Source organism: Patagioenas fasciata, chromosome 3, assembly GCF_037038585.1.
Source record: "Patagioenas fasciata isolate bPatFas1 chromosome 3, bPatFas1.hap1, whole genome shotgun sequence".
NCBI classification, from domain to species: Eukaryota; Metazoa; Chordata; class Aves; order Columbiformes; family Columbidae; genus Patagioenas; species Patagioenas fasciata.
Window position 1 is genome coordinate 108998775 of NC_092522.1, and position 24586 is coordinate 109023360.

Sequence of the window (24586 nt, forward strand, 5' to 3'; positions counted from 1 at the left end):
TTTTCTTTAGAACTCCTGGTTCTAAAGAACATAGCCAATGCGGTTCCTGCCAATTTCATTCTTTACATTAGAAACCTTTTTTACCTTTCTCGTCCATCTTACCCCAATTCCCCTGTAGATACAACGTTCCCACTCAGCCTTTTTTTTAGTTAAGCTAAGTAAAATAAGTACTAATAATTCCAGCCACATGCTCTTCATCCAGCCATCTCCCCCCCAGTTTTCCCCTATGGTCACACACAATGACTTATTCCCAAATTCTGTATGTTTCACATAATTTCCTGTGGAGAAATCTGGTATTTTAGGACTTGAAGGACAACTTTTAAAATAAACCTATTAACTGTCCCTAGTAAACACCTGATCATGAAACAGGTAATGATTTAAGGGAGTAAAACTAGTTGAATAAATACTTAGGCATGACAGGAGAAGAAAGCGTGGATTCAGAGCTGCCACATTCTGCAATTAAAGGCTAGTAAAGTTAAATAATAAACACGCTGAACTACCTCTAACATATCTTATCAATTAACATTAAGTACCTGTTAACAGAGAAACTAACAATATTTTTATTTAATAGCCTACCAATTGATATATACGAAACGTGAACACACTGCGAAGCCCAGGACGAAGTGCAGTGCAGTGCAAGCACTCCTGATTTACTGGACTCGCCTTTTTGGGGGAATATAACAACTTTTACCTGTGAACTGTCCCTGAACCTTGGTTTTTGCACCAGCCTCTGGCTGATAAATGTCATAAGTTCACTCTGATAGAATCTGGAAAGGAGTAGGGAGCTATACCTGTTGTAAAGACAGGAGTCAGTTCTATCAAACAAGGACGATACCCACATCTTTGCAAAGAAAGAGGAGGAGCATTTGGTTTATTACTGTTAGTAACAATCTCAATGTGAAGTAACACCTTCCCCTAGCTATTATAGCAACAAAGAGCAGTCTGCTTCATTTCTCATTCTCCTGGTTCTTTCAAACAGAGAAGCAATCTGTTACGCTGCTCTGCATTGACACCTAATTTGTTTGTTCCTCTTTCCCACTGAGTAACTGATAAACCTGCCTCTGTTCTTATCTTATGCAGCTTTCTCAAGCAGAACTGTGAGACACTTCTTGGCAGATTTGCTGGTTCCATATGGTTCTGAATAGCAGCTACAAAAGCTTGTTAATGTGACTGCACTGCTGGCTGGCCAATTTTGAATAGTAACTGCACTAGAGATTTTTATCTCCTGGTTGAGAGGGAGCATTCTTTAGTTACCATCTCTACAGTTGTACTGGACAGAAATTAGGGAGGGGGCAGCCTCCAGAAATATATGGTATCGACTCCAAAATTTTAAGCTACTCAGTGATTTTTTCATCATCAGAACATTTTTATAAATGATCCTAAATAACATCATCCTGTTCAGCATGGCATAGTAATACACGATCAGTTAATACAGAGGAAGAGCTTCCAAAAAAGATACGCTACAAAGATTTTACAGGTTTTGTACAGTCTTGCTTGTTTCCACCAATCAACCTCCCTATATAATTGATCTTTCCCACTGCTCTCATAACTAAAACAAGTAAACACCACTATCAGACAGACTGTGTATCAACTGTAAAGTACATCTTTGGATTACAAAACATGAACAATTTTCTTTTACAAAAATTATTATCATTTAAGAAGATACTTGGTTGGTACTTACAGCTCGTGCTGCTAGTGTCATTAGTACTCCTGTTAAAAATGTTAAATAATATCCTGGGTAAACGCCATGCCAGATGGCAGAAAGGATAAAGGTCTGGATGGTTGGGCTGAAGGTGGCTCGCTCATAGCACACTCTAGCAAATCAAAGACAATTCAATATAAATAACACCAGATAAATCACCAACAATCTTCCCAGATACCATTTATACTTCTGGCAGTTTCATGTCTAACATATCACTTGCAATGCAATTGCTTTTTATTATTATTTAATAATGTTTCCACTACATTATGACTTACAGAAAATATTATACTTAAAGCTATTCACAGCTCCTGATTTAACCCCTCAGTGCTAAACTATGCTCAGTGCCATCACATGTGGTGCTTACAATGATGTGATAAACAAGCATCCGAAGACGGTGGTTGGTGTTAATAAGGAATCTTGAACCATCCAAGAACACATCTGAAAAGCTACACTGGAAGGCACAGACTGCCCCACAAACTCTTGTGGTGATGTATTTTTCATAAAATGAAATCAGCTTATAGGAGAAGGGGGAAAGTAACAACTACCTTCAATTTTAAGTAGTAGAGACTACAGCTGAAAATGTGTCTGTGTAGGGCAATTAGGTGAGCATGATGATGAAATTACAATTAATGACTCTAGAGATGCGAGAATATCAAATAAGGAGAATGCTGAACTCTGCTATTTAAAAATAGAGACTCTGAATTATTAGGCAAGGTCCTACAGTAAGGAATTCTAGAAGGAAGAAGGGAAAAAGGAATCCAAGAAAGGTAGTTTCTAGAAGACAACATTAAATGACACAATGACAAACCATCATGATGTGGAAGAATGATAGGAAACATGGTAAGGTTCTGATATGGCTTCATCAAGAGTTCTTTAATGTCTTTAATGATCTGAAAACCAAAAAGTAATAGGAAATATGGAAACAGACGCACACTAACATGAAGCAAAAATAAACCGCACAAGCATGCATGAACACAAATCCAAGGCTAATATACAAAAATGAGTTTTATCTAAAAAAAAGCCATTGACAACAGTATGTAAAAAGGTCTTACACACACATAGCAAGCAACAGAGAGTACACATCTGTTATTCAAAGAGGACAACAAACTAATGATACAGAGGGCTGAAACACTCACTACTAATGTAATTGCTACAACTTCCACGTATACAAAAGTTGCTGAGATCAAATGATGCAGTCAATGTTAAAGAGCAGAAGGTAAAAAGACAGGATCTGAATAGGTAAAGATCAAAAGTGTATTTGGCTAATTTAGTTTTTTCAAGCCAAATAGATGTGAATTTTATTGTATGAGGTCCTTAGTGCAGGGTGCCAGCACAGCCCCCTCCCCTTGCCAAGGGGCTTTGCTGACAATGCCCGTTAAGATGAGAACATGAGGCTAAGAAGGGTGGAGGTGCATCCATGTGTAGTACACAAAACTACCTGAGGACATTTGCCCAAAATAGAGCACCTTAAAGAGGAAAGCAACATTGGCCAGACTAAACAGTAACCAAGGAATTTCAAAGAGACTTTTGAGATAAAGAATCTGTCAGCCTAGAAAATACAAAGGCACTAGGAACATGTGTAACAAGTCAGGGAGACATCTTGGAGCAAAATTCTAGCCATCAAAACGTGACCTGGCAGTGTCAGAAGTCACCCCACCAACATCACAAACTCTGTCTCGGCCAAGACAGCACCCTACCCGCAGACACCGAGGAGGGGACTGTCAGTGCAGTGGGCAATACACGGGGAGCAGCACATCATCCCTGCAGCTGCACATGTGTGAACTTGTTACAGGTTTTACTAATCGGTGTGTGAATGAGCAGGACGGGGTAGAGCTGGAGCACCCACATCTCCCCCAGGCAGGGTGCATGAGCAGGGGGTCCATGCTCCCAGAAGGAGGAGTGGGATTGTGTCCCATGGACACACAGTGGGACACACAGTTCATGTGTGACTGTGTGTGCCTGTACTCTTTTTGAAACTCTTTGGGATTAGTTACAGAAGAACATTTAGAAATGTTTATTAAAACAGAACATTAAACATATACAAAGCATTACCAGTACTGATATTAATTCTGAATGTATATTTCACTGACTGGTGGTTAATTAGGTCTCATCAATAAATGGCTCCAATCTTTATTATTTTAAAATACTTTCACTAAGCAACTTATCCTTGCAAAGCATTCAGAAGCTAGCAAAACTAAATTAACTAACCAAATTACAGCTATATCAATGCGAGTCACATAAGATACATGGAAAAAATAATCAGGCTTTAATTTCAGAAAGCAAAAAGCAAGCCTAAACTCCTCCATGGATTTGTTAATAATAAATTGTGTTGAAGTGCTTTCCATCCTAAAAGCAAACTAAGTCATCATAACAGGCTGAGAAAATGTATTCAAATATGGGTGGTTCAGATTATCTCACCCATAATTTGCTCTAGAAGTGGGAAGATGCATTAATTGTTCAACAAGGTACTGCCTTTGGTCTCGTTCTATACTTTTATTACCAGCTTGGGTGGTAGACTGAGAAGTATGTTTTTCCACCCTGCTTTCCCTTCCTGTTTTTTGTTTGTTTGGTTGGTTGGTTGGTTGTTTTTTTTGGGGGGGGGCAGGGGGTCAGTGTGGAGGAAGAGGCAGCAATGAAGGAGATTGGTGTTGTTTTCTCAACACATAGAGCACTAGAATCCAAAATGACCTTGACAGACTTGAATGATGTTCTGAAATCAAGAAGATGGTCCACAGTATAGAACATCTAGTAAGAAAAGCAAAAGATAAAAAACAGTCCCCATCCCTGTAACATTACTGAACGAGTGTAGCTGAGTACCACTATGAATCAACAGCATGAAACAGTGAGTATCAGCTGAGCGTGAATCAACAGCAGCTTGCTGCTGCAAAACAGACAGATGTAATACTACGATGTATTAGAAAGAGTGTTATCTAAAGAAAAGAAAGGTAGTTAATCCACTCAAACCATTTAACTCTGCCTGTAACGTGCCACGGAAAGGCCTTAGAGGTCTCAGCAGAAATACCACGTCTGCTCTAAGACGACAGGAAGTTTGGAAAGATGCCAGAAGGGAGCAACAAGAGCCACAGGGGGTTTGCAAATATGACCAAAGACAAAATGGAATTACATGTTTTCTTTGAGGAAAAAAAAAAAGAACTAATGCTCTGAGGGGAAAACATAACAGCTTCCCCAGTCAGGAAACATTATGATGATATATATATTGTTGATATATGCTACTATGTAAATATTTATTTTAACTTGCATGCTTCTAACAATAATACCTTTGAACTGTTGTATTTTGTGATCTACATTACTTGTTTATTAACCTTCTTTATGATCTGTAGATCCATTAGCTGTGTTTTACAAGGAGTTCATTTTTACACACAGTTAGGGTTTAAGTCCTGTAATTCTGATGGCTCAGTTTCTCTTCAGAGAGTATCGGAACAAGAAATGCTGATGTCTGGTGTTTCATGTGAGAAAAATGACTAAGATATTAGATATTTCTATAAATAGTAAACAAGTGAAGTATTAAAAGTGGATGTTTAAAGTAATATATGAGCTTGTCCTCTATTCAAACTGCTGTAGCATTGCCACTAACCAAATGATTGCTAATACAATAGACACTCTGTACCACTATTATGGTGTTGATTTATAATCATTAAAACAATCTTTTACATGCAACAAAACCTTAAGAAAATATCCATCCTTATTCCTTTCACTGTGGCAGAATCAATATGGATTCAGACTATCCTCAAAGATTCTTCGACAACTGTTCTTAAAGATATTTATTAAAGGAGATGCTTTGATTTTTCTTGACATCTTCCTTTAATGTCACCCTGAGCAACTGATTTGCATTTTTTCTTTCAATTCTTCACAGAAATGTTACTCTTTTCCACTAAAAAGTTGTCATTTAGAATCATTCTATTTAGGAGATTTGAAAGTTTGTTGAAACACAACCTTTTCCCATTAAGTTTTAATACCGACAAACTCCTCTAACTAAACTAAAATGCATTTTAAAATAGCTAAAGAGCTTACTTGCTTTATTAAATGATACATGCCAATACCTGCAATCATGCAATTCTTCCTTGCTGACTGTCCCAGTAATAGATTCTATTGCCTATTAAGACAACTAGAATAATCACATAAAATGCAATTTCCATTTTTAATTTGGTCAGAAGAATATTTAGGGAAGGAATTATGGAAGAAAGAGAATACACTGTAAAGAAATTTTATGGAAGAAACATCCTGTTGCCAGCCATCCTAGAACAAGAGATTTATCCCCTGGGTGGTCCCGAGATAGGGATCTCAGTTAAACTTGCACCTATTGATAAAACGTCAACTACACAGAGATTGGGAGAAGGGAAACAGCACACGCACACTATTCAATAACACCTTTTTACTTTCAAGTTAACAAGAAAAAGCAGTAAAAGCAGAGTGATTTAGATCACTGGGCACTATACCCATTTACCAGACAAGGAAAAAAGTGCATCTGAGTTGCATTCATTTGCAACTTTTGTTGACAGCACATTGTTTGATATTTGCCATGTGCTGATCATGGAAGGAGTGCAGAAGGGTGTCTCACAGAATGTATGGAAGTTCCTGCATCATTGTGTGGCTAAAAATAATGCAGAGCTTCCACAGGCCAAGATGTACATTTTGTCTGCTGCTCTCAGCAACACGCACTTTAAATGCTAAGCAAGAAAAAAAGGAAAAGCAGAGAAAAAGAAAAAGGAGATGTCTCCATAGATCAATAATTTAAGATTCCCTATGACCAGTGAAGAAAAACAGGTTTCTATCATAACCCAATAGTTTATACTAAGAGATAAATCCTAAATTCAGAGGCTTTAATTCAAGTACAAGAATGTTCCATGCAGTTGCTAAACACCTGATGTTCTGTGGAATTTAGCTTTGAATCTTAAATTTTCTCCAAATAAATATTTATCTAAGAAACTTCAGTGGAGAAAGGGTTTCCTTGAAGCAATAAATACCTTTTAAGCCAAAGAGCTGTTTGGATATTCCAGTTATCAAGAAACATCTTGAAACTTGTTGAAAACTGTAAAGTAAAAACAAATTAATTACTTCCATATTATAAAGTGTTACAAAATATTTCAAAATTCTGACAGAGAAATTATTTTAAATTAAAAAAAAAAAACAATTTTGTGATAATTTGAAAAAGGTATTTACCTAACTAGTTAAAATCACAACATTTTGGAAGTCAATTCACAAGTAGAACATGTTCAAAACAGCCTCTCTTTTCCATCCTTTCCTAACAACATGTGTGAACACGTCATTTTTTACTTAGAACACACTATCACAAAATGTGCAGGAAAATGTACTGAAATGACAAGCAGCTATCTACATGGACACTTATTTCACTTGAAAGAGCCAGAAACAAACCTCTATTTGCTGGATTCTCAGATTTGATATTAGGTCCCAACGTGTAACTCCATTTTTATCATAGCCTCTAAAACCAAACCCTGCTGCATTATTGATTGCATCTGCTGCAATGAAACAAAAAGAAACAAATTACAAACTGCCTGTATTACAAATTGTGCATCACACAACATGGAGTCTGTTCAAAATATTTATCACATTTTAAAGGTTATTTATTGTTTTTTAAATACTGAGGATCACTGTATTAGACACTTGAACAAAAAGGAAATAATCCAAGCAACACAAAAACCTTGTATAAAAGCAAAAGAATGAAAGGTAGCAATATCTACTGCACAGTACAGATGTTCCTTCTCTCTCACAGATTTGCTTGAGTGATCTGACAGAAAAACTCAATGAGATGCATCACGACTGGTTGTAATGAATTGAGAGAGCAGCTCAGCACTGAGATGCAGGTCTTTGGTCTTCGTTATGCAGAAACAGAGACATTTAAAGCATAAAGACAGAAATTGATGATTGGCTTCAAGCAGGTGCGTGTTCACAGCACCACGCACTGAGCACTGCAAACCCAACAGGAGAGAACAGTCATTTACTAAGCAACGCAGCGTTTGTCAAACTCCCACTAACGGCGCTAGGCCGCTGTCAACACCACTTTGGAATGTGAAGCGTTTACAGTGCGTGTCAAAGGTCAAATAGGTCAAAGCAAACAATATTTTTTTCCCAGGAGAAAAAGCTGCTACCATCATCTGGGCGATGCAGGAAAATACAAGCGATCTCAGGCTGAATACCGCCTGTCACTTCAGTCACCACCTTTGTCACAGCTTTGTTAGCTCAGGCACTGAAATTTCCTCAGCTGTACTCATCAAATCAGGATGGCCACATACAAGGAAACAAGTTTTTTTTTCCCCGAAATATTGCCTCTGTGGAGGAAGGTGCTTGGCTGCATGCACCCAAACACGGACGCACATCCATGAATCCAGTTGTGTATCCATTTATATGGGTAAATAAGTGACCACGGGGAGAAGAATCGGGAATTACTGGAGGGAGTCCAGCAGCAGGCTACAAAGATGAACAGGGCCTGGAGCATCTTATGAGGAGAAACTGAGAGAGCTGTGTGTGTTCAGCTTGGAGAAGAGAAGGCTGAGAGGGGATCTCATCAATGCTTATAAATATCTGAAGTGTAGACGTCAAGAGGGTGGGACCAGACTCTTCAGTGGTGCTCAGAGGGGCAACGGGTACGGAACGAAGCACAGGAGGTTCCATCTGAACATGAGAAACTTCTTTACTTTGACGGTGCCAGAGCCCTGGAACAAGCTGCCCAGAGAGGTTGTGGAGTCTCCTTCTCTGAGACATTCAAGACTCACCTGGACACATTCTGTGCAATCTGTTCTGGGTGAACCTGCTTTAGCAGGTGGGTTGGGATAGATGATCTCCAGAGGTCCCTTCCAACCTCAACCATTCTGTGATTCTATAATGCCAGCTCCTCTGTAAGGCCAGAGGATGCCCATGGAACTGAGAGCAAGGCAGGCACAAGGCTCTGCAGAAACAATACAGATCCAGTCCTCTACTTCCAGGGCATGAGCCCTCTCTGTTAGCTCAAAATTCATTTAAAGTGCTGTAATTAGACTGTCACCTTTTAAATTACAACTAGCAAGGCAAGAGAAACTGCTCGGTTTTTACTACCATATTAAAATGAGCTTACTTTATACATTAGCAAGATGTAAGACATTAATATCTTTTGCATTTTCCTTTCTTCTCAACATCTTTTTCAAGACATTAATCCAAAGTGTTTGGAAAGTAAAGGAAACAACTGACTCAAACACTCAAACAGTTCCTTTCCTGAAGTTCAGTCTATCCAGGTGTCCTCTAGTCTGGAAGATGGCTCTGTGACATTTCATTTAGTATAGGATAGTTTATAACATTTTGATTTCTTCATCAACAACCATTTCAAAAAGCATTTTTGAAAGCAATAAAATTTGCTGCTACACATCTGATATCACTGCTGTCAACTTCAAACATTAGATAATAATTTTATGCTCAGTTAGAAACAGCTGAATACATGAACTCCATAATCCCCTTGCTAGCCAGAGTACATAGACTACAGTTAGAGTAAAAACTCATTTATCAGCATTTTAGTAAATATTCATTTTAAGTGTTTAATTTTATGAACAATTGTTTTTAAGTGCCAAGAAGAGCAATATGCAGCTCAAAAGCATAACATCCAGTAAAACTGGATGTAAAACTTCACATTCTACTCATTTCATTAGAAGTTTAAATGGGGTAAAGTGCAAGGAAGCAGGTAAAAAAAAGTTATTTAGCAAACTAAAAGTAGAGAATTGATACAGTTTATTTTCTTCAGTATTTTAGCAGAGGAGTGGCAGTTCTACACTGCTAGCAAGTGGGTAAGGAGAAATCTATCTGAAGTATTACGAGGAAAAAAAACAAAGAAGATTATTCATTTTTCAGATGACTCCTACTCTTTTACAGACGATGATACTGGTGCATAAGAGCACAATGTTCAAAATTATTTCATTCCACAACAAGACCCAGAATTACCATAGCCAGACAAGCTCAAAGCACTTCATTCACTGACCAGGAATGAAACCAGCAGCTGTAAATGAGTCACGCTGCGCAGCTACACTGAGGCTTCCTTTATTGCATTGTTTCCCACGGATTCTCTCTCCAAAGGGTTATGAAACAAATATGTAAAACTGGAGAGGAGGAGGAAGCTGATGAAATCTGGTTTGTGAGCCACTTCCAAGATGTCAGCTCTTGTGTGTGTTGAGTTTGTTTGGGGTTTTTTTTTCCACACAACACCAAGTGAAAAGCAAAACGATTTTTAAACTGTATCAACTATTCAGTGACTGGGTGTTCAATTAGAATTTTTAGGAAAAAAGGCTAAAACTGAAGTGTCACCCATCAAATTCATAAAATTTTACTGTGAATGCCATCTACTATGATATATCTGAATTTCAATACATTGATTTTTCCTTCATGTTTGAATAACCACAGAAATTACTGATAACTAACCACAGAAAGAGGCTTAGAATAACTTTTCAGATATGTCAAATCAAAGGGCATATAAAAATAAAAACCCCCAGATGTTGTACATCTGACTAGTTTTACTACAACTTTTAAAAAGCAAAAAAGCCATTGCTCATTAACACACTATCACTCTCCCAAAAGCCCCATGTTTTGCTCAGATTTATTCAGGAGATCAATGATCTCATTTGCAACTCAGATACAACACTATGCTTAGATTTATGCTAAGTTTTGTTTCTCAAAAAGAGACACCATTCAATATGCTTTGACAAAACCTCATAATACTTAAATGTAATAATGTTTTCCTAAGGCCTCAAGAGGGCACTGGCACTTTTTAATACGTGCTTAGTGTGCCTGATCTCAAATGCAACTCAATACATTTTCTTTTACAGAGATATTTGTGTAGATATACTTACCCAAAGTCCATGCAAAATAATACTTGGGTCTGGCAGCCATAAGAGATACGTATAGGTAGAAAAACCTCACAGGCCACGATGCTGTAGCTCTGAAGTGATCATCAACGTTGTATTCCACAGGCAAAGTTTTTGTAATAGTCATGTGGAAGAGTAAGGACAGTCCACAGATGAGAAGTTTCTGTGCCACGGCTATCTGAAAAGTTCAAGATGGGAGACTTTGTCAGCATCATTTTTTGTTTATCTTCGGGAAACAAAGGTAAGTTATAATCTTCCTTCCCTATACGGATGTGTATATACGGCAACTTTTCAGTAATATATACTACTTCAAAACTTTAAAATAGTTGGTAACACTTTATAGGGGCTCAAAGAATATTGTTACCGTGATTAAGCTGTGAGCACCACTTCTGGGAAACACAGCAAATCCCATCTGACTACAGGGAGTCTCTAAAAACCCTTTTAATAATGGGAACATCTTTTGCAACTCAATTTTTTTTTCCTTATTTCATTGTCAAATTACTGACACAAGTAAGTCATTAAAGCATCATAACACAAAGCACACAATGTAGGACACAATGAGTACAATTATTGCAGAGATTCCAAAACCATCAGCAAAGCTTCAGTTCACTTTTGGTAATCTTTGGCATAATGCAGAAGTTCAATTGCTGCCCAACCCAATATATCAATCATCTCTGTTAGATTATTACACAATATCTAAATTCTAAACCAACTAAAATACTGAAATAATTTATGAATTTACAGCCAAAATACCTCAATTCTACATAGACCTGTTTTCTCAACTGGAGCGATCAAGCTACAAAGGGCCAAATGATATGCTCGCAACATGTAGAAATACATTGTTCAGGTAGGGTCTGGACTCGGATTTTCTCAAAATTCAGTTTTTTTATAACCACCACACTACAGAGTATGTATTTTTAAGAAAACATTTCTAAGGTTCTATTATAAAATGCATAGAGCAGTAATGCATGACACTGACTGCTTTAAGCAGCTAGTCTCATCCACACGACAAAGTGCAAGTTCTGTGCAAGTTTCTAAGGTAATGTACTAACCAAGCACCTACGAAAATCTGCGAGCTAATACACTTAAATGTAATTCTCAAGTTTTGAATTACATTTAAACATTAAAATTTTAATTTACATTACAATTCTACAAACACTAAACTTGGCAAGAAAACAATCAATCTAGCTGTTCTTCTTTGAGGCATCAGAACAAAAAGATAACCAGAATCCTTTTTCTGTCCATCCTGCTTCCATTATACCTGGCCAAACTTAAAGATAACATCTGGCCTTCAATTAAGAGTGTAGCTTCACATACCTATTTCCAAAATAAAGAGTAATTCTGTTCCATGATACAGAATGGAACATTAAGCACCCAGCTGAAAACACAGATTTCTGTGAGACACAGTATCCAAGATTCACCCAGACACACAGATGTGACACAAACTGACATAAACTTAGACTTGGAAAAGCTGTATAAATGGTGAGGGTAATTTTGGATATTGCATATTCTTCATGTGGCTCATCTCGGAATATACTTCAGAGATCAGAAAACCCAGCTAATAAAACAAACCAGCTGGATAATTAAGGAGGAAACATCCTATTAACAAATAAAGGTGGTGTTTAAATATTTATTTCTACTGGCTTTCTAATAAACTTCATTTCAGTATTTTACTCTATTACAAGAGTTGAAAAAGTAAAGGGTATTAAATTTCTAAAAGCGTTCCTTTGTTCTTCTAGCAAGTATTAATCCATCTCTTTCTTTACCAGAGCAAAGTTCAGTTGGCTTAAACTTTTTAAGGAATTTAAATAGAAATGATTGTTCAGAAAACCAATTATTATTAACATTAATGAATCCTTAATTTTGGTAGGCAATATATGATACATCCAAAAGTTGGATATTTGTAAATACCAAAAGGCTTCATCCCAAAGTTCTGAAGTCAGTTGCAAGGATTTAACGTCAAAGTCTAAACCAGAAATTAAAGTCATGTTCAGTTCAAGCATGAGAAATAGTATTTATAGGCTGGTAACATTAACAGGCTGCTTAAAACATTAATATGTGACTTAAAATATAAGTATAAACATACCAAATAGGTGTTTTCCATCTGAAGATCTCTACGAAGTCTCAAAATGCATTTTGGCAACTTATAAGTAACGTTACCTCTCTTTAAAGGTTTGCTTTTTGCTGCTGTCACTATTTACCAGTTTTTCTATTGGTAAACTGAAATCGTTAATCTGCCTATTCAACCCAAAATACGCTTGGTAACTCTCCAAGCTTTTTAACTCAATTACGGAGTTTCAAAAAAATTTATCTTGATTTTTAAAAATGGACTTATACAGGGTTCTGCCATAAATTACACTTCTTAAAAACTGAACTCTGCAGACTTCAGTTTGTAGTTGTAGCAAAAATACTGTAGGAGGAAGGTGGTTTAATTTACTTACTACGTATTCAACTGAGGTATCTCTACACTATTTTTTAGATGTAGGGACAAACGCAGCTACATTCAGAAACAACTTGATTTTTTTGTTTTTTAAATTATATGACTTCACTCGATAATTATAAATCCCAGAAGCCAAATCAAACACGCTGATACCACTTACAGGGATCAGTATCAGGTATACTGGTGCCCTTAGCAAGCAGTGATGGAGATCATCTCCTGCCATTACAAAAACCAGTTTTGAGACTGGTTTAAACAGTTTCTGGCAGACAATCCAAACTCAGGCTGCAACACAAAGCAGCAGTCCTGCCGTCTCCTCACCTTGCCTGCATATTGTTGCTCTTTTCCTTCTAGTGAGTCAGATTAGAAAAGCAAATGAAGTGAAAAATGTCGCTTTTGAGGGGTTTGCGTTTTTATTTTTTTAAATGACAGATTATTTTCAGACTGGATCAAATGATCTGAACCAGAGCACGACGCAGCGCAATGCGCGTTAGCACTGCTACACTGAGCAAAGGACCCCGAACCCCCAGCCAGCACGTACCGTATTCAGCAAGAGTTTATACTTGGCCTGATCTAAACAGATGATTCAATTACAGCCTGAGGCTTGGCTATAGCACTCCAGTTTCAAATATATGGAAACAGAAGTCCTCACCTGACACCAAAATAATCTATAGTTCAATTACCTATAGAAATGCATTTGGTAGAACATTAATTCCCTTCCTGTTGCTTAATTAACTTGGTTATTGATAAACCTTCTCTGCTAAGATATAAATGGGTAATCACTCGATTGCAGATGCACAGGAAGGTTGGTCAGTTTTTACAAGGATAAAGTAACTCATTTAGAACTTCAAAGTTGAATTTCATACACTCTTTAAAGTTTTCAACGTATCAGGTTGAAAAGTAACACCTGGCTATTGTGGAATAACTTAAAAACTGCACTTCACCAAAATACCTGTTCTGTTAAGGAATTAAAAGAACTCAAAGTGCAGGATAACTGATCTTGCGCAACGCAGGACATAGAATTTATTTTACAACAAAAAGGTAGAAAAGCTCAGCTCATTTAGCTTTGATGAACAAAAACCGAGCATATCTGTATAAAAATATCTTATATGGCCAACACTGGGAAGGTAAAAAGGTACGTAAGCTAAAAGACAGTGCCAAGACAAACCCAAATGTGCGTTTATTAGATGGGAATATAATTAGGTTGAAAGCTGGATTCTGAATCAGAGAAAGGAGTTCAGGAACAGCTTTCTAGTGAAGCAGTAAAGGTAAAACAGTCACTGAGGTCAGAAATTTTATAACGATATTACTGTATAAACATCTATAATATATATAATTATATACCAAAAAGTAGAAAAGGATCTTTTAACCTTTTATTTGAATGAATCTGTTATTCTCCTAGGTTGATAAACAATCAGTAAGGAGCTCAATATAATTCTGAACTATGTTCAAGTACATTATTTTAAGGAGGTTAGTAGCTCAGGCAAAAATTACAGGTAATGAATTAAGCAAGAACCTTATAACCTGTAGGAAGAGTCTGCATAACAAGCAAGAAAGCAGATATCTGCTGATAGGAATCTTGTATTTTAAGGGTAGCCATAATAGAAAGAAACTTACAAAGACAGATATTAATTTCTGAGAGGTGACACCACTTTGAGCACTAACAACTGATAGCTTGCAAAAAGGCACAATAGGAGGGATATCAGAAATAGGTTTTAATATGTTAACTTGATTCAGTTAACATGCAATGAACACAGAAAAAATACTAAACCAAGTTAACATCATGCAGTCAACACACAGGATAGAGGAGGAGGCTGGCCTGAACTACTTTGGCTATGTAGTTATACTTAACAAGAAATTAAACTTACTGTAACTCAGCTGAAGGGTATTTTTTTCATTTACTACATTAACATTACATTTCATTTTTTTGAGCTACCTAACATTTTTGGTTTTGAATATGAGAATCAAGGAACAAATTTAGAGTATTGATATGAAGTTAATGATATTTAACCATTCTTCTAGAACAAGACAATGAATGCTCTAATTGATGCAGCAAATGCAGTTAAATTCTATCATTCATATTTCTCCAAAAGCACACAATACTCTCTGGTGTTATAAAATGCAGCCAGATTTCTCTAACACCAGTTGGGAAATGAAGTATCAACAGCATAGACAGCTTCTCTTTATTTTTATGTCAAAAGCTAATACAGCATAAATTGCAAAAAGTTTCAATCATCTTGAGAGCAATTCATTTTAAGGAAAACTACTTACCTGAAAGAAGAATCCATCACAGGTTTACACTGAGCTCTACTGGCTTTGTTCAGATTGCTAGGAGATTACATGGTAAAAAGCTAGGAAGTCCTACCAGGCAACCAGTAGATGCATGTCCAGAAGTACTGACACTGGCAGACTTGGTTAGTTCCATTTATTTGCAATAATTTTACTACAATATTTTTCTGTAAAAATTGGATTGTAGTACATAAGATGTGATGCCTGTGCTGAGTCAACACAATGTTTAAAAACAAAATAATCCTCTGCCATGTTGTCAATCCAACACACCAGTGTTGGACCAAAGGAGTATGAAGTGCTAATCTGTGCCAGGAGACAGGAGGTCTCTGTGTCCTCCTCCCTTCCTGAGAACTTGCTCCGCAGGACACTTCTAGGAGCTCAGGTACTTAACCAATACATGGAGAAGTTTAAAATGTTATCACTCTCCAGCCACTAGTTTACATTCCCGTGGTGCAAGTTACTACAACCACACAAGACGGGTAGAACGGAACGTGCAGAGTCCTCATCCACATTCCAAGGATGGAAGTGGCTGGAGATGACACAACTGATTGGGAAGCGCTCCCCTTTAGCCCAGGTGTGGGGAAGGGAACTTCCAGATGGTAGGACGTGACAAGCAGCTATGTGTGGGAGTGCCTTCATCTGCCCCAAAAACAGCTGGGGGCCCATGAGATAAGCAGAAAACAGGCAGTTGGTGCTGGGATGAGCGAAAGCCATTGATCTGAAGTGTTCCAGTCAACTCCATGGTAATTCTGCTTTTTATGTGTGTTAATAATTCTGTTAGGGACACACAAATTTAGAAGTCTGATACACTCCTATTTAAGAAAACATGACAAGAATGAAAAGATAATATTCAGTACCCAAGCGTTAAACTAATTGGATTAAATTTAAAAAACAACAAGTTTTGGAAGCTTGTAATTCAGGCTATACAATATCTCTGTAAGGTATGATCAACTAGACTTTCTTCTCTATGTATTTAGTCTCTTTTCCAATAAACAAAACAAAGACAGGAAATATGTTGTATGGATTACTAGCTATAGTTTTATGGCTACTACAACTTTTATTATGCCTGCAGATCAAAATCCATCTTTAATACATGAATAAAAGCAAGAAAAATGAAACTATTTCTATTAGTGTTTTTCAACTGGTTACAAGTTAATGTTTTGTACTTGCTGCAAGAAGACATTAAAAAACAGTAGAATTTGAGAATGTTCATGGAACTTGGCTGGATAAAGGCTCAGCAGCTTTCAAATGACAAAATATAAACTTTGCCCTTACCAGGACTTTTTTTATGCACAGTATATGCTTTGAAGGAAACATGCATGAGCTGTTTTAATTTAAAGATGGCTTTTTACCATATAAGCTTGTTAGGAAGCTCCCATTTAATTTGCTTTTAGCCACAAAAGCCAGACTGGAAACCATGGAGAAAACCTGCCTTAAAAGAGTAAGTAACTTTTTGAACAGGGAACTATACTGTTGATGAACAAACTCCAGATACAGCTCGAAAGTTACACCTGTAAATGGAGAGTGCAAACCAAGCTTCCCATGCAATGATCACGTAAGCATCGGCACTGCAAGAGTCATACACCTTACATTTGGAGAAGGATCCGTTTGTTCATATTTTGTATCTTCTTTCCCATTTGCTTCAGACTGTTGCAGTTGGTATGATCTGCCTTCAATGAAAGTAATATAGTCTTTGTAAGAGCATAACGGGCCTGCCAGGATACCCATGAAATTACAGTTGTAACTTAAATACTCCAGTAGACTTGGCATGCGTCTGTAATTCAAAGACAAGCAACTTGTGAGATGGAGTGTGCAGTTCTACAGAATTTCCACAGTAGGAAAAGTCATACCCCATGTCATTGCTTACTCTAACTGCAGTAAAAACCACATGCAGAAAAGCAGTTTGTGTGTCTTTCATAATCACAGCTTAAAACATTCTACACATAGTATTTCCTTCCAATCCATACTGAGCATTTTCAAACAGATCTCCTGAACTCTGGTGGCTCTCTCCTCGCTCATTAGAGGTGTTTGGCTGAAGCTGAGCCTGGGGAAGGAGAAGGAAGGGTGTATCCCTAAGTGCTTGTTCAACTGTTTATGTTTTCTTTTTTTTTCCCCCTCAATAACTGAATCAGTAAACATAAGTTTGTGTTAACTGGCAATAATTCCAGTTAAGGAAAATTATTCAAGTCAAGACTGTTTTGTTCAAGACAACATACTATTTTCAAGTCTCCTGAATAAAGTGAGCAGATAATGTAAGTTAAATACTGAAAAACAGAATTAAACAAGCATGTTCTTTCACCAGCTACTTTATATGTGTACTAAATGTTAACTGATCTCCTGTCTGCTATGGCATTAATTTGCATAGAAGGTATAGAACTTTGAATATTTTTCTTAAAAAAGTATAAAAATCTACTTCTAGTGATATTTTCCAGGAAAACAGGTGTATTAATTAAGCCACAAACATAAAACATATGGATCTGTTTTACATGAGTTTATAAACTCTCTGTCTTGAATGTGAACTGCAGCAATTCCACAGAGCATTAATAAAGCACAGAAAACAGCAGCTCCTCCCAGCCCCAAGGCCAGACTCTGAGAGGTCGGGAAGCCTACCTTACAGCCAAGCACCTCTGGGATGGGCTCAAATCTTCATTTTTCCGAAACATTCCTAGAGAAGAGGACATGAAAATGGAAAAAATAAAGAAAAGCTAAGCCCCACACATTAATTAGCATTTTCTTTACTCAGAGTAATCCTCATGCTGCAATGTAATTTTTTAAGTCCTCAAGTAATTTCAGAGGTATTATGTCACATAATATTTTTGCTGGAGTCAGATCAAACAATTCTTACTGTTGACAAAATTACAAACTCTCACATCCTCAGTTATGTCCAACAGTGCCTAATCCTGAAATCACATGGATTTCAGGAAAGCATTAAGAAGGTTGTAATAAGTGTTGAGAAATACGATTCCCCTACATTGGTTAAGATTTCAAAGTCTGCAGGTTTTAAAACCCTTTATTCCCAGTCCTGGAGACCAGACAAGTCCCAAACACCTTTCAACATTGCAGTAACCCAGGGATATTACACTAGTCATTGCATATGTATAGTATGAACACAGCCCAAGACAGATTTAAGCAATTTGAAACTTAAGGCAGAGCTGAAGATGCTGCAAGTATAGACTGTCAATGAGGTCCAGCAAGGCAGGCACAAATGTAGAGGGTGCTCTAATCTTTCACGAGCAATAATGAGAAGCTCTGACCCCTGCTAACAGAAGGGGAACGGCCAAGTCCAAGTTCAGCAGCAAGACTGAATTCACCTTCTTGCCATATGTGGCACTTTCTGAAATGCTCATGGCCTACCCCTGAAAAACAGGCTTCAAAAGCTGTACTCTCATAAAAGACAAAAGTAAAAGAATATGACCTGCGACACTTGAAATTCAGGGGCACAGAAGAAGCAGAGCTCCTCCCTTCAGACAGCCCAGGTTTACACCAGCCAGTGCTGCTTGCCAAAGTGACTGCTTCAGCTCCTTCTCCAGCCTCTCCACTGCTCCAGACAGCAGCACATGCATCCATTCCCTGCTATCCCCATTTGCAAGTTGTCTTGGCCATAACAAGCACTAAAAATATATATTTATATGAGCATAGCTTCCTAAAGGAGATGAAGTTTATGGAATCGCACTTCAATTAGATTCCTCCTTACCAGTGGCTAAACCTAACAGCCAACTTCTAAGTTTGATGAAAGAGTAGAGGTAACATAGATATGAAATCCATATGTGCTTTATGAAAACAGGTGGTTCTATAGAAGATCCTTCTCCACTCACTGAGAGGTTGCCTTCAACCCGACCACTTGATGCCACTAAATCCACAGAGGGGAGCCCTAACATTTGATCCAAGTATAAGGAGAGTTTCAACTGGAGTCAAATTTTTCTTTAGATATCCAAATCAGTCAGGTTTAAGACAAAAAAAAAGATTTTGGGCAGGGGGGAAATGTCAAGTTTTGTTTAATTCTATGACTCATGGCAATACACGTTAACTGAAACGAAAATAACTCTCGTCTTCATGTGACTCTAGGAACTGTGACCTATACACACTTATGACTTTAAAACTACACTTTTAATCTTCAACAAAGCCAATAATATGGAGGGATTAGAACTTGTCATCTCCTCTTCTCGAATATGACCTGGAAAAATACCTTCCTTGGTCCTGATCCTTCAAAGTGGAAAGTCATCCCCATCCATACCCACTCAAGGCAAGAAACTGAAGGACAAAGCATCACCCCTAACTTCATGCAGGCATTTTCTCATCCCCATCATTACGTTTTCACATCAACTCCTTGGTGCTACAAGCAAAGTTTTCTATGCTGATAACTGTACTGAATAAAAAAAATGTGGGAGAAGCATTTTGAAGGTCCTTTAACCTTTAAGGCCACAAGATCACAGTTCTCAGGTAGTTTTTGAATCTTTGAATTTAACACAAACTTAAACCAAAATTTAAAACAAAGACTCCTATGAATAAATGTAGATCACATGCCATGATTAGGGAAGCAGCCCATACAGAGCCTTTGGTCTCCCACAGCACATACAATGCAAACTGAGCGGAGCAGGAGCCTCCTTCGCTGTTACATTCCATGAGTGTTTTACCCTTAAGTCACAAAGAGGAAGCCGTCAACAAATGTGTCCAAAGGAACTTGCGTAAAGCCAGACTAACTACTAAATAAAGGTAATGAGTCAAACGGAAGATTCCACACCTTTATGTGATATGAAATAGGAGAAAAAAAAACCTCAAACCTGAAACAGAATAATCTAACCACTTAAATATGACCTTTATTTTTGGAAGGGTGAGGAAGAAAGAACTGGCATATTTAAAATGGGTTCAAGTTATGTACATACATACATGAGAAGTCACTTGAGGCCTAAATAACCTGGTGAGCAACACACTTGCTGTCTCAAACATACCACATGCAAGTCTCCATTAATTTTTCATTTCCCTATCTCACTAAGATTTCCCTCCTGTCAGGAGCTTCTTCAAAGTCAGGTCAGTAGCTTTCCCTTTTTTTTTTTCCTTAAAATGTCTTTCCAGCTCCTTGAAGACCCATTTATCATATTCGCATAGCACACACGAACAAGGAAATCATAAATCTCTGGCTGTGTCACACTCTTGAAAGCTTTCAGGAAGCTACAGTTAACACTTTTTAATTCATAGAAAATACACACAGAACAGGTGCTCTTACACTGACACTTACCTAATATGACATGAACTAATATATACATTCAATATTGCCCAGGCAGTGTATCTGCCCATGGGAGCAGAGGCCTCATAAATCATAACTGTTCCCTACCTGCTACATGTTGGATATGAGGAAACCACACTTGAGCAGCACGCTGCTGCTGGAGAACTCAGGAGGGTTTGTAACCTTCCTCTGGGATTAGGAGAACTGTTTTCTCCTGTCCTAAAGCAGGAGGCTACTGCAATGGCTGCAGCTTTTAGTTGCTACCAAATCACACAGTCGGGATTTCGAGAAAATGGGGGTTTATTGAACATGTTAGAGAGGTGAAATCATTTTGTCACTCAGCAACTATAAGTCAGTTTTCTCATCTGTAAAGTGGGAAACACTCCTACGTTCCTTCCTCAGTAAAAGAATTTTGTAAATCATTGGTAACAAAATTTATCCCCAGTGGTTCAGATCATGAGGAGGTTGCATCTTTTCATTCCTCCTCAGGAGACCACATCCTAACAGTAACAAAATCAACATCTAAGGTACACATCAATATCCTGCCATATAGGCTTTATTAGAGCATATTGTGCATACAACCATGATCTCACTTCAATAATACAATGCTTACCATCATCATAGTACTACCCCAGCTTTATGGTTGATCCGCTTGAATATATCCACCTTTGTATATGCATGAAATCTGGCTAACAAATAACTACTAATAATGCTTAGACATAAGATTATATTACAATAATAATACTTAAACATGGAGATCATATCACAGACTATGTTGTAATTACAGCAAATTTTAATTTAAGGTTCTGAAATGATCACCAGCTAAGCCCAAATGCATGCTGTTATTAAATTATTTTAAGACCTGAAGAAGACAGACAATAACAGTTTTAGTTGTTACTAGCACATTGGCAGCAACAAAAGCAGACAGACACAGATGCCAGCTGAGTAAAATTGCAAACAAACTACAAAAAGCAAGAAAAATCAGAAGTCTTGCTATCCAGAGAGCCGTGCAAGCACACGGAGGCCCAGAACAACACTTGAAGACTTAGGAGGGGAGAAATACAACGTAACTCCTTAAAACACTAATGACATGTACTGTAATCAAAGTGATTTGGTAACTTATACTGAAACAAGAATGACCATGCTGTCACTAACACAATAGGAAACATTAAAAATATCTATCTATCTATACATATCTATATATATAGATCAAGAGACAATTGGAGAGAGAGCATCAAAAAAAGTCTCCTAGACATAAGAAGAAAGCATTAAGTTACTTAAAAAGAAATTAAAAATACACCCCCACACACCACCACACCATGGCAGTTTCACTGACATAATTAACAGATTAATTAGAAAATAACATTCTTGTTTAAACAACTGCAACTTTTTTTGCTGTAATACAACATTTATGAAGTGGAACTGGGTCATGATGACCTATCAAAAATTCTTAAGAGTATGTAGTTCTACATACCTAAGCAAACATTTCTCTGTCTCAAGAATTGTTCCATTTTCTCTTGCTTATATTTTCACAATAGCAATAAACCAAATACACTTTTAAAAATTAATAATAATAACAATAATAATAATCGACCTATTTGAAATCAGAAAAGTACATCTGTAGTTTATGAGGCCTTTATTTTCATAAACATAACAACATTCTTGACTGACCACCTCTCGCTACAACAAAAAGAATCCACTTAACTGCAAAAGCTGGCCAAAACACAGTATGTTCCTTTTTTCCATGGGTAATCCTGGTAATTACTTGGTAATCCTGTTCTGGTTTTGTAGGTATTTACTTAAAATAAATTTGAAATATCACATCTAATGTACAGAAATACATAAGCTGTTCAGTGCTTCAGTACATCCACACTTCCACCCTTTAAGCCAGAGCAGACTCAAGATGCCTGCAAGCCCGTAGAATGATGCAGTGTCTTTCTGCTGAACGTGAAAAGTATTTGCCTTTGAGAAACGTAAAAGGCAGAGACCCTTGTTAACTAAAAATAAAGAAGAAACATTTATATCACCTAAATCAAGAAACATTCTTCAATACTTCTGACACTATTACATTGTTAAAGAATAGCTAACAAAACCTTTACTACCAACATAATAGCAGGTGCTGCAGTTTGGATGGGACTGCTCGTTAGCTGGAAACCAACAAGAAACTTACTTTGTAAAAAAGCACCGTCTTAAAAATATCTCAAGTGTATGGTGCAGTACCACAACCTGATGGGGCAGGTTGGAATAGATAATTAAGACCACAGCAACTAATATAGTGTTTGCACATTAGATACTCCAACATCACCTTCGTTTCTTTTTTTTCATCTCCTTCCCATTTGCCATGTGTCTCATCCATCTATCGAAGAGTCTTCCCTCTCAGCGGTCATACTAGACATAGACTAAACTTCTATTATTTTGCAGGAGGAAATAGGGTCTAACAGCCTATTTGGAAATCTCACAACTTTGTAATAGTGCAATAGCAATATGAGGAAAACCAGCATGAAATAATCCAACCACTGTTCCAATAGCCTGCTTTTGAAGCAAAGTAAATGAGACCTAAAATAATGATGTAAGACTAGCTTCTAACTATGTTTTGCCAATATATCACGCCAATGAAAAGGCAGAGGTAAAAAAACAAAAAAAAACCAAAAAACAAAAAACAAACAAAAAAAACCCAAAAAAAACAAAAAAAAACCCAAACAAACAAAAAAACAAAACCCAACCCTCTGAGTTGCATATTCATTGTGCTCCTTTGAGTTTTCACAGTAAATGCAGCACCTTACCAGATGAGCATCGATGTCTACTCTATTGTAAAAATGGAGAACGCCAGATACACAGGAGGAAATAATAATTAGGGGAAAAAAAAAAAACACAGGAAAAGCACATTTAAAAATTAGCAACTACAGAGCTGAAACCCAAGATAGGAGAAGGGTACACACAGGAACAAAGAGGTTTTTTGTGGTCAGAAAGCATGTGAAATAAGCCCCTGGGAACCAAGAAGCAGCTGACAGAAGAGTGTTATGGTTCTGGTTTCTTACCTTTATCTAGCCACACATTTTTATGGACAAGTGTAACATACTAATACGAAGAAATAATTTCGAAGAATGAGATTTTATGTTTAGTAGATGACTATTACATTTTAAAATGACTTTTTCTTTGAAGTTTTATATTACTTCATGTAAATTAGAGAAAAGAAATCCAAACAAGGTTGGAACAAGCTGTGAGAATTTTTTTTTTCCCATTAAATATCAAATATCAAGCCTAACATTTCCTAGTTTTGGTGGCTTAATCTCTTGGAGATTTAAAATAAATACATTATGAGCTTCAGAACTTCAGCAGGTTATGAATATAAATATTTGAAGAGAACTAGAACTGAGATTAGGTTAGGACATGGGTCCTTCTTGTAAAAATCTCTGAGTTCATAGTGACTTGCAGCAAATGAGTGAGGCTCTGGGAGGATCAGTGGGTTATTAGCAAAAGAAGCAGAATGCCGTATGAAATCAGGAACTCATGAACTCCTCTCCCCTTCTAAACTTTTAGTACCTTAAAGCTATCGCTGCAAAAGCTTCTCTACTTGCACCATCTCTCAGCTAGAAATTCCTCGTGCAAGTACAATCCTCCATTTTACAGACCTTCTAAACTGCACAAGCAGAAATGATCCCTCCTCCTACAGTAACTGCAATGCACCTTTCCTTCTCCAAAATCTGCTAGTTTTAAGTTTGATGAGAAAAGGTACTCCAGAATATGGGATCTGAAGTACAAAAAAATTTCCTTTCCTCCCTTGACTCTGTTTTAGCCTAAAGTGCTGCATAAATCTAATTCTTGCCATAATGAATGAATATAGACACAAGCAGTCTCCAAATAATGTAAAAAAAATTCTGCCTTTAAAGTATACACGTGAGTTGCCAAAGATAATCAACAAGAAATACAGAGCAAATCTTAACGTACTGGCTACTCCTTTCTGGTACTGTTCATTTAAGTAACGAGAAACTGCAAGAAGGCAAGAACTATCAAGGGCTTAAGTTCGAAATATAAATCAGAGTATACTACAGGCATACCCTAAATTTACTCAG

The 24586-nt window shown here is 37.2% G+C and overlaps 1 protein-coding gene across 1 annotated transcript in view; it reads right to left on the minus strand.

The window, feature by feature from the left end:
* The window catches only part of MBOAT2 (membrane bound glycerophospholipid O-acyltransferase 2), a 97425-nt gene that overhangs the window by 6647 nt on the left and 66192 nt on the right, over window positions 1-24586 (minus strand). Inside the window, exons 6-11 of the mRNA XM_065834342.2 lie at window positions 17900-17954; window positions 16880-17063; window positions 10549-10741; window positions 7097-7200; window positions 6688-6752; window positions 1682-1814 (exon numbers count right to left, since the gene is read on the minus strand). Coding sequence (XP_065690414.1) covers window positions 1682-1814; window positions 6688-6752; window positions 7097-7200; window positions 10549-10741; window positions 16880-17063; window positions 17900-17954 — 734 coding nt within the window. The remainder of the gene's footprint in view (window positions 1-1681; window positions 1815-6687; window positions 6753-7096; window positions 7201-10548; window positions 10742-16879; window positions 17064-17899; window positions 17955-24586) is intronic.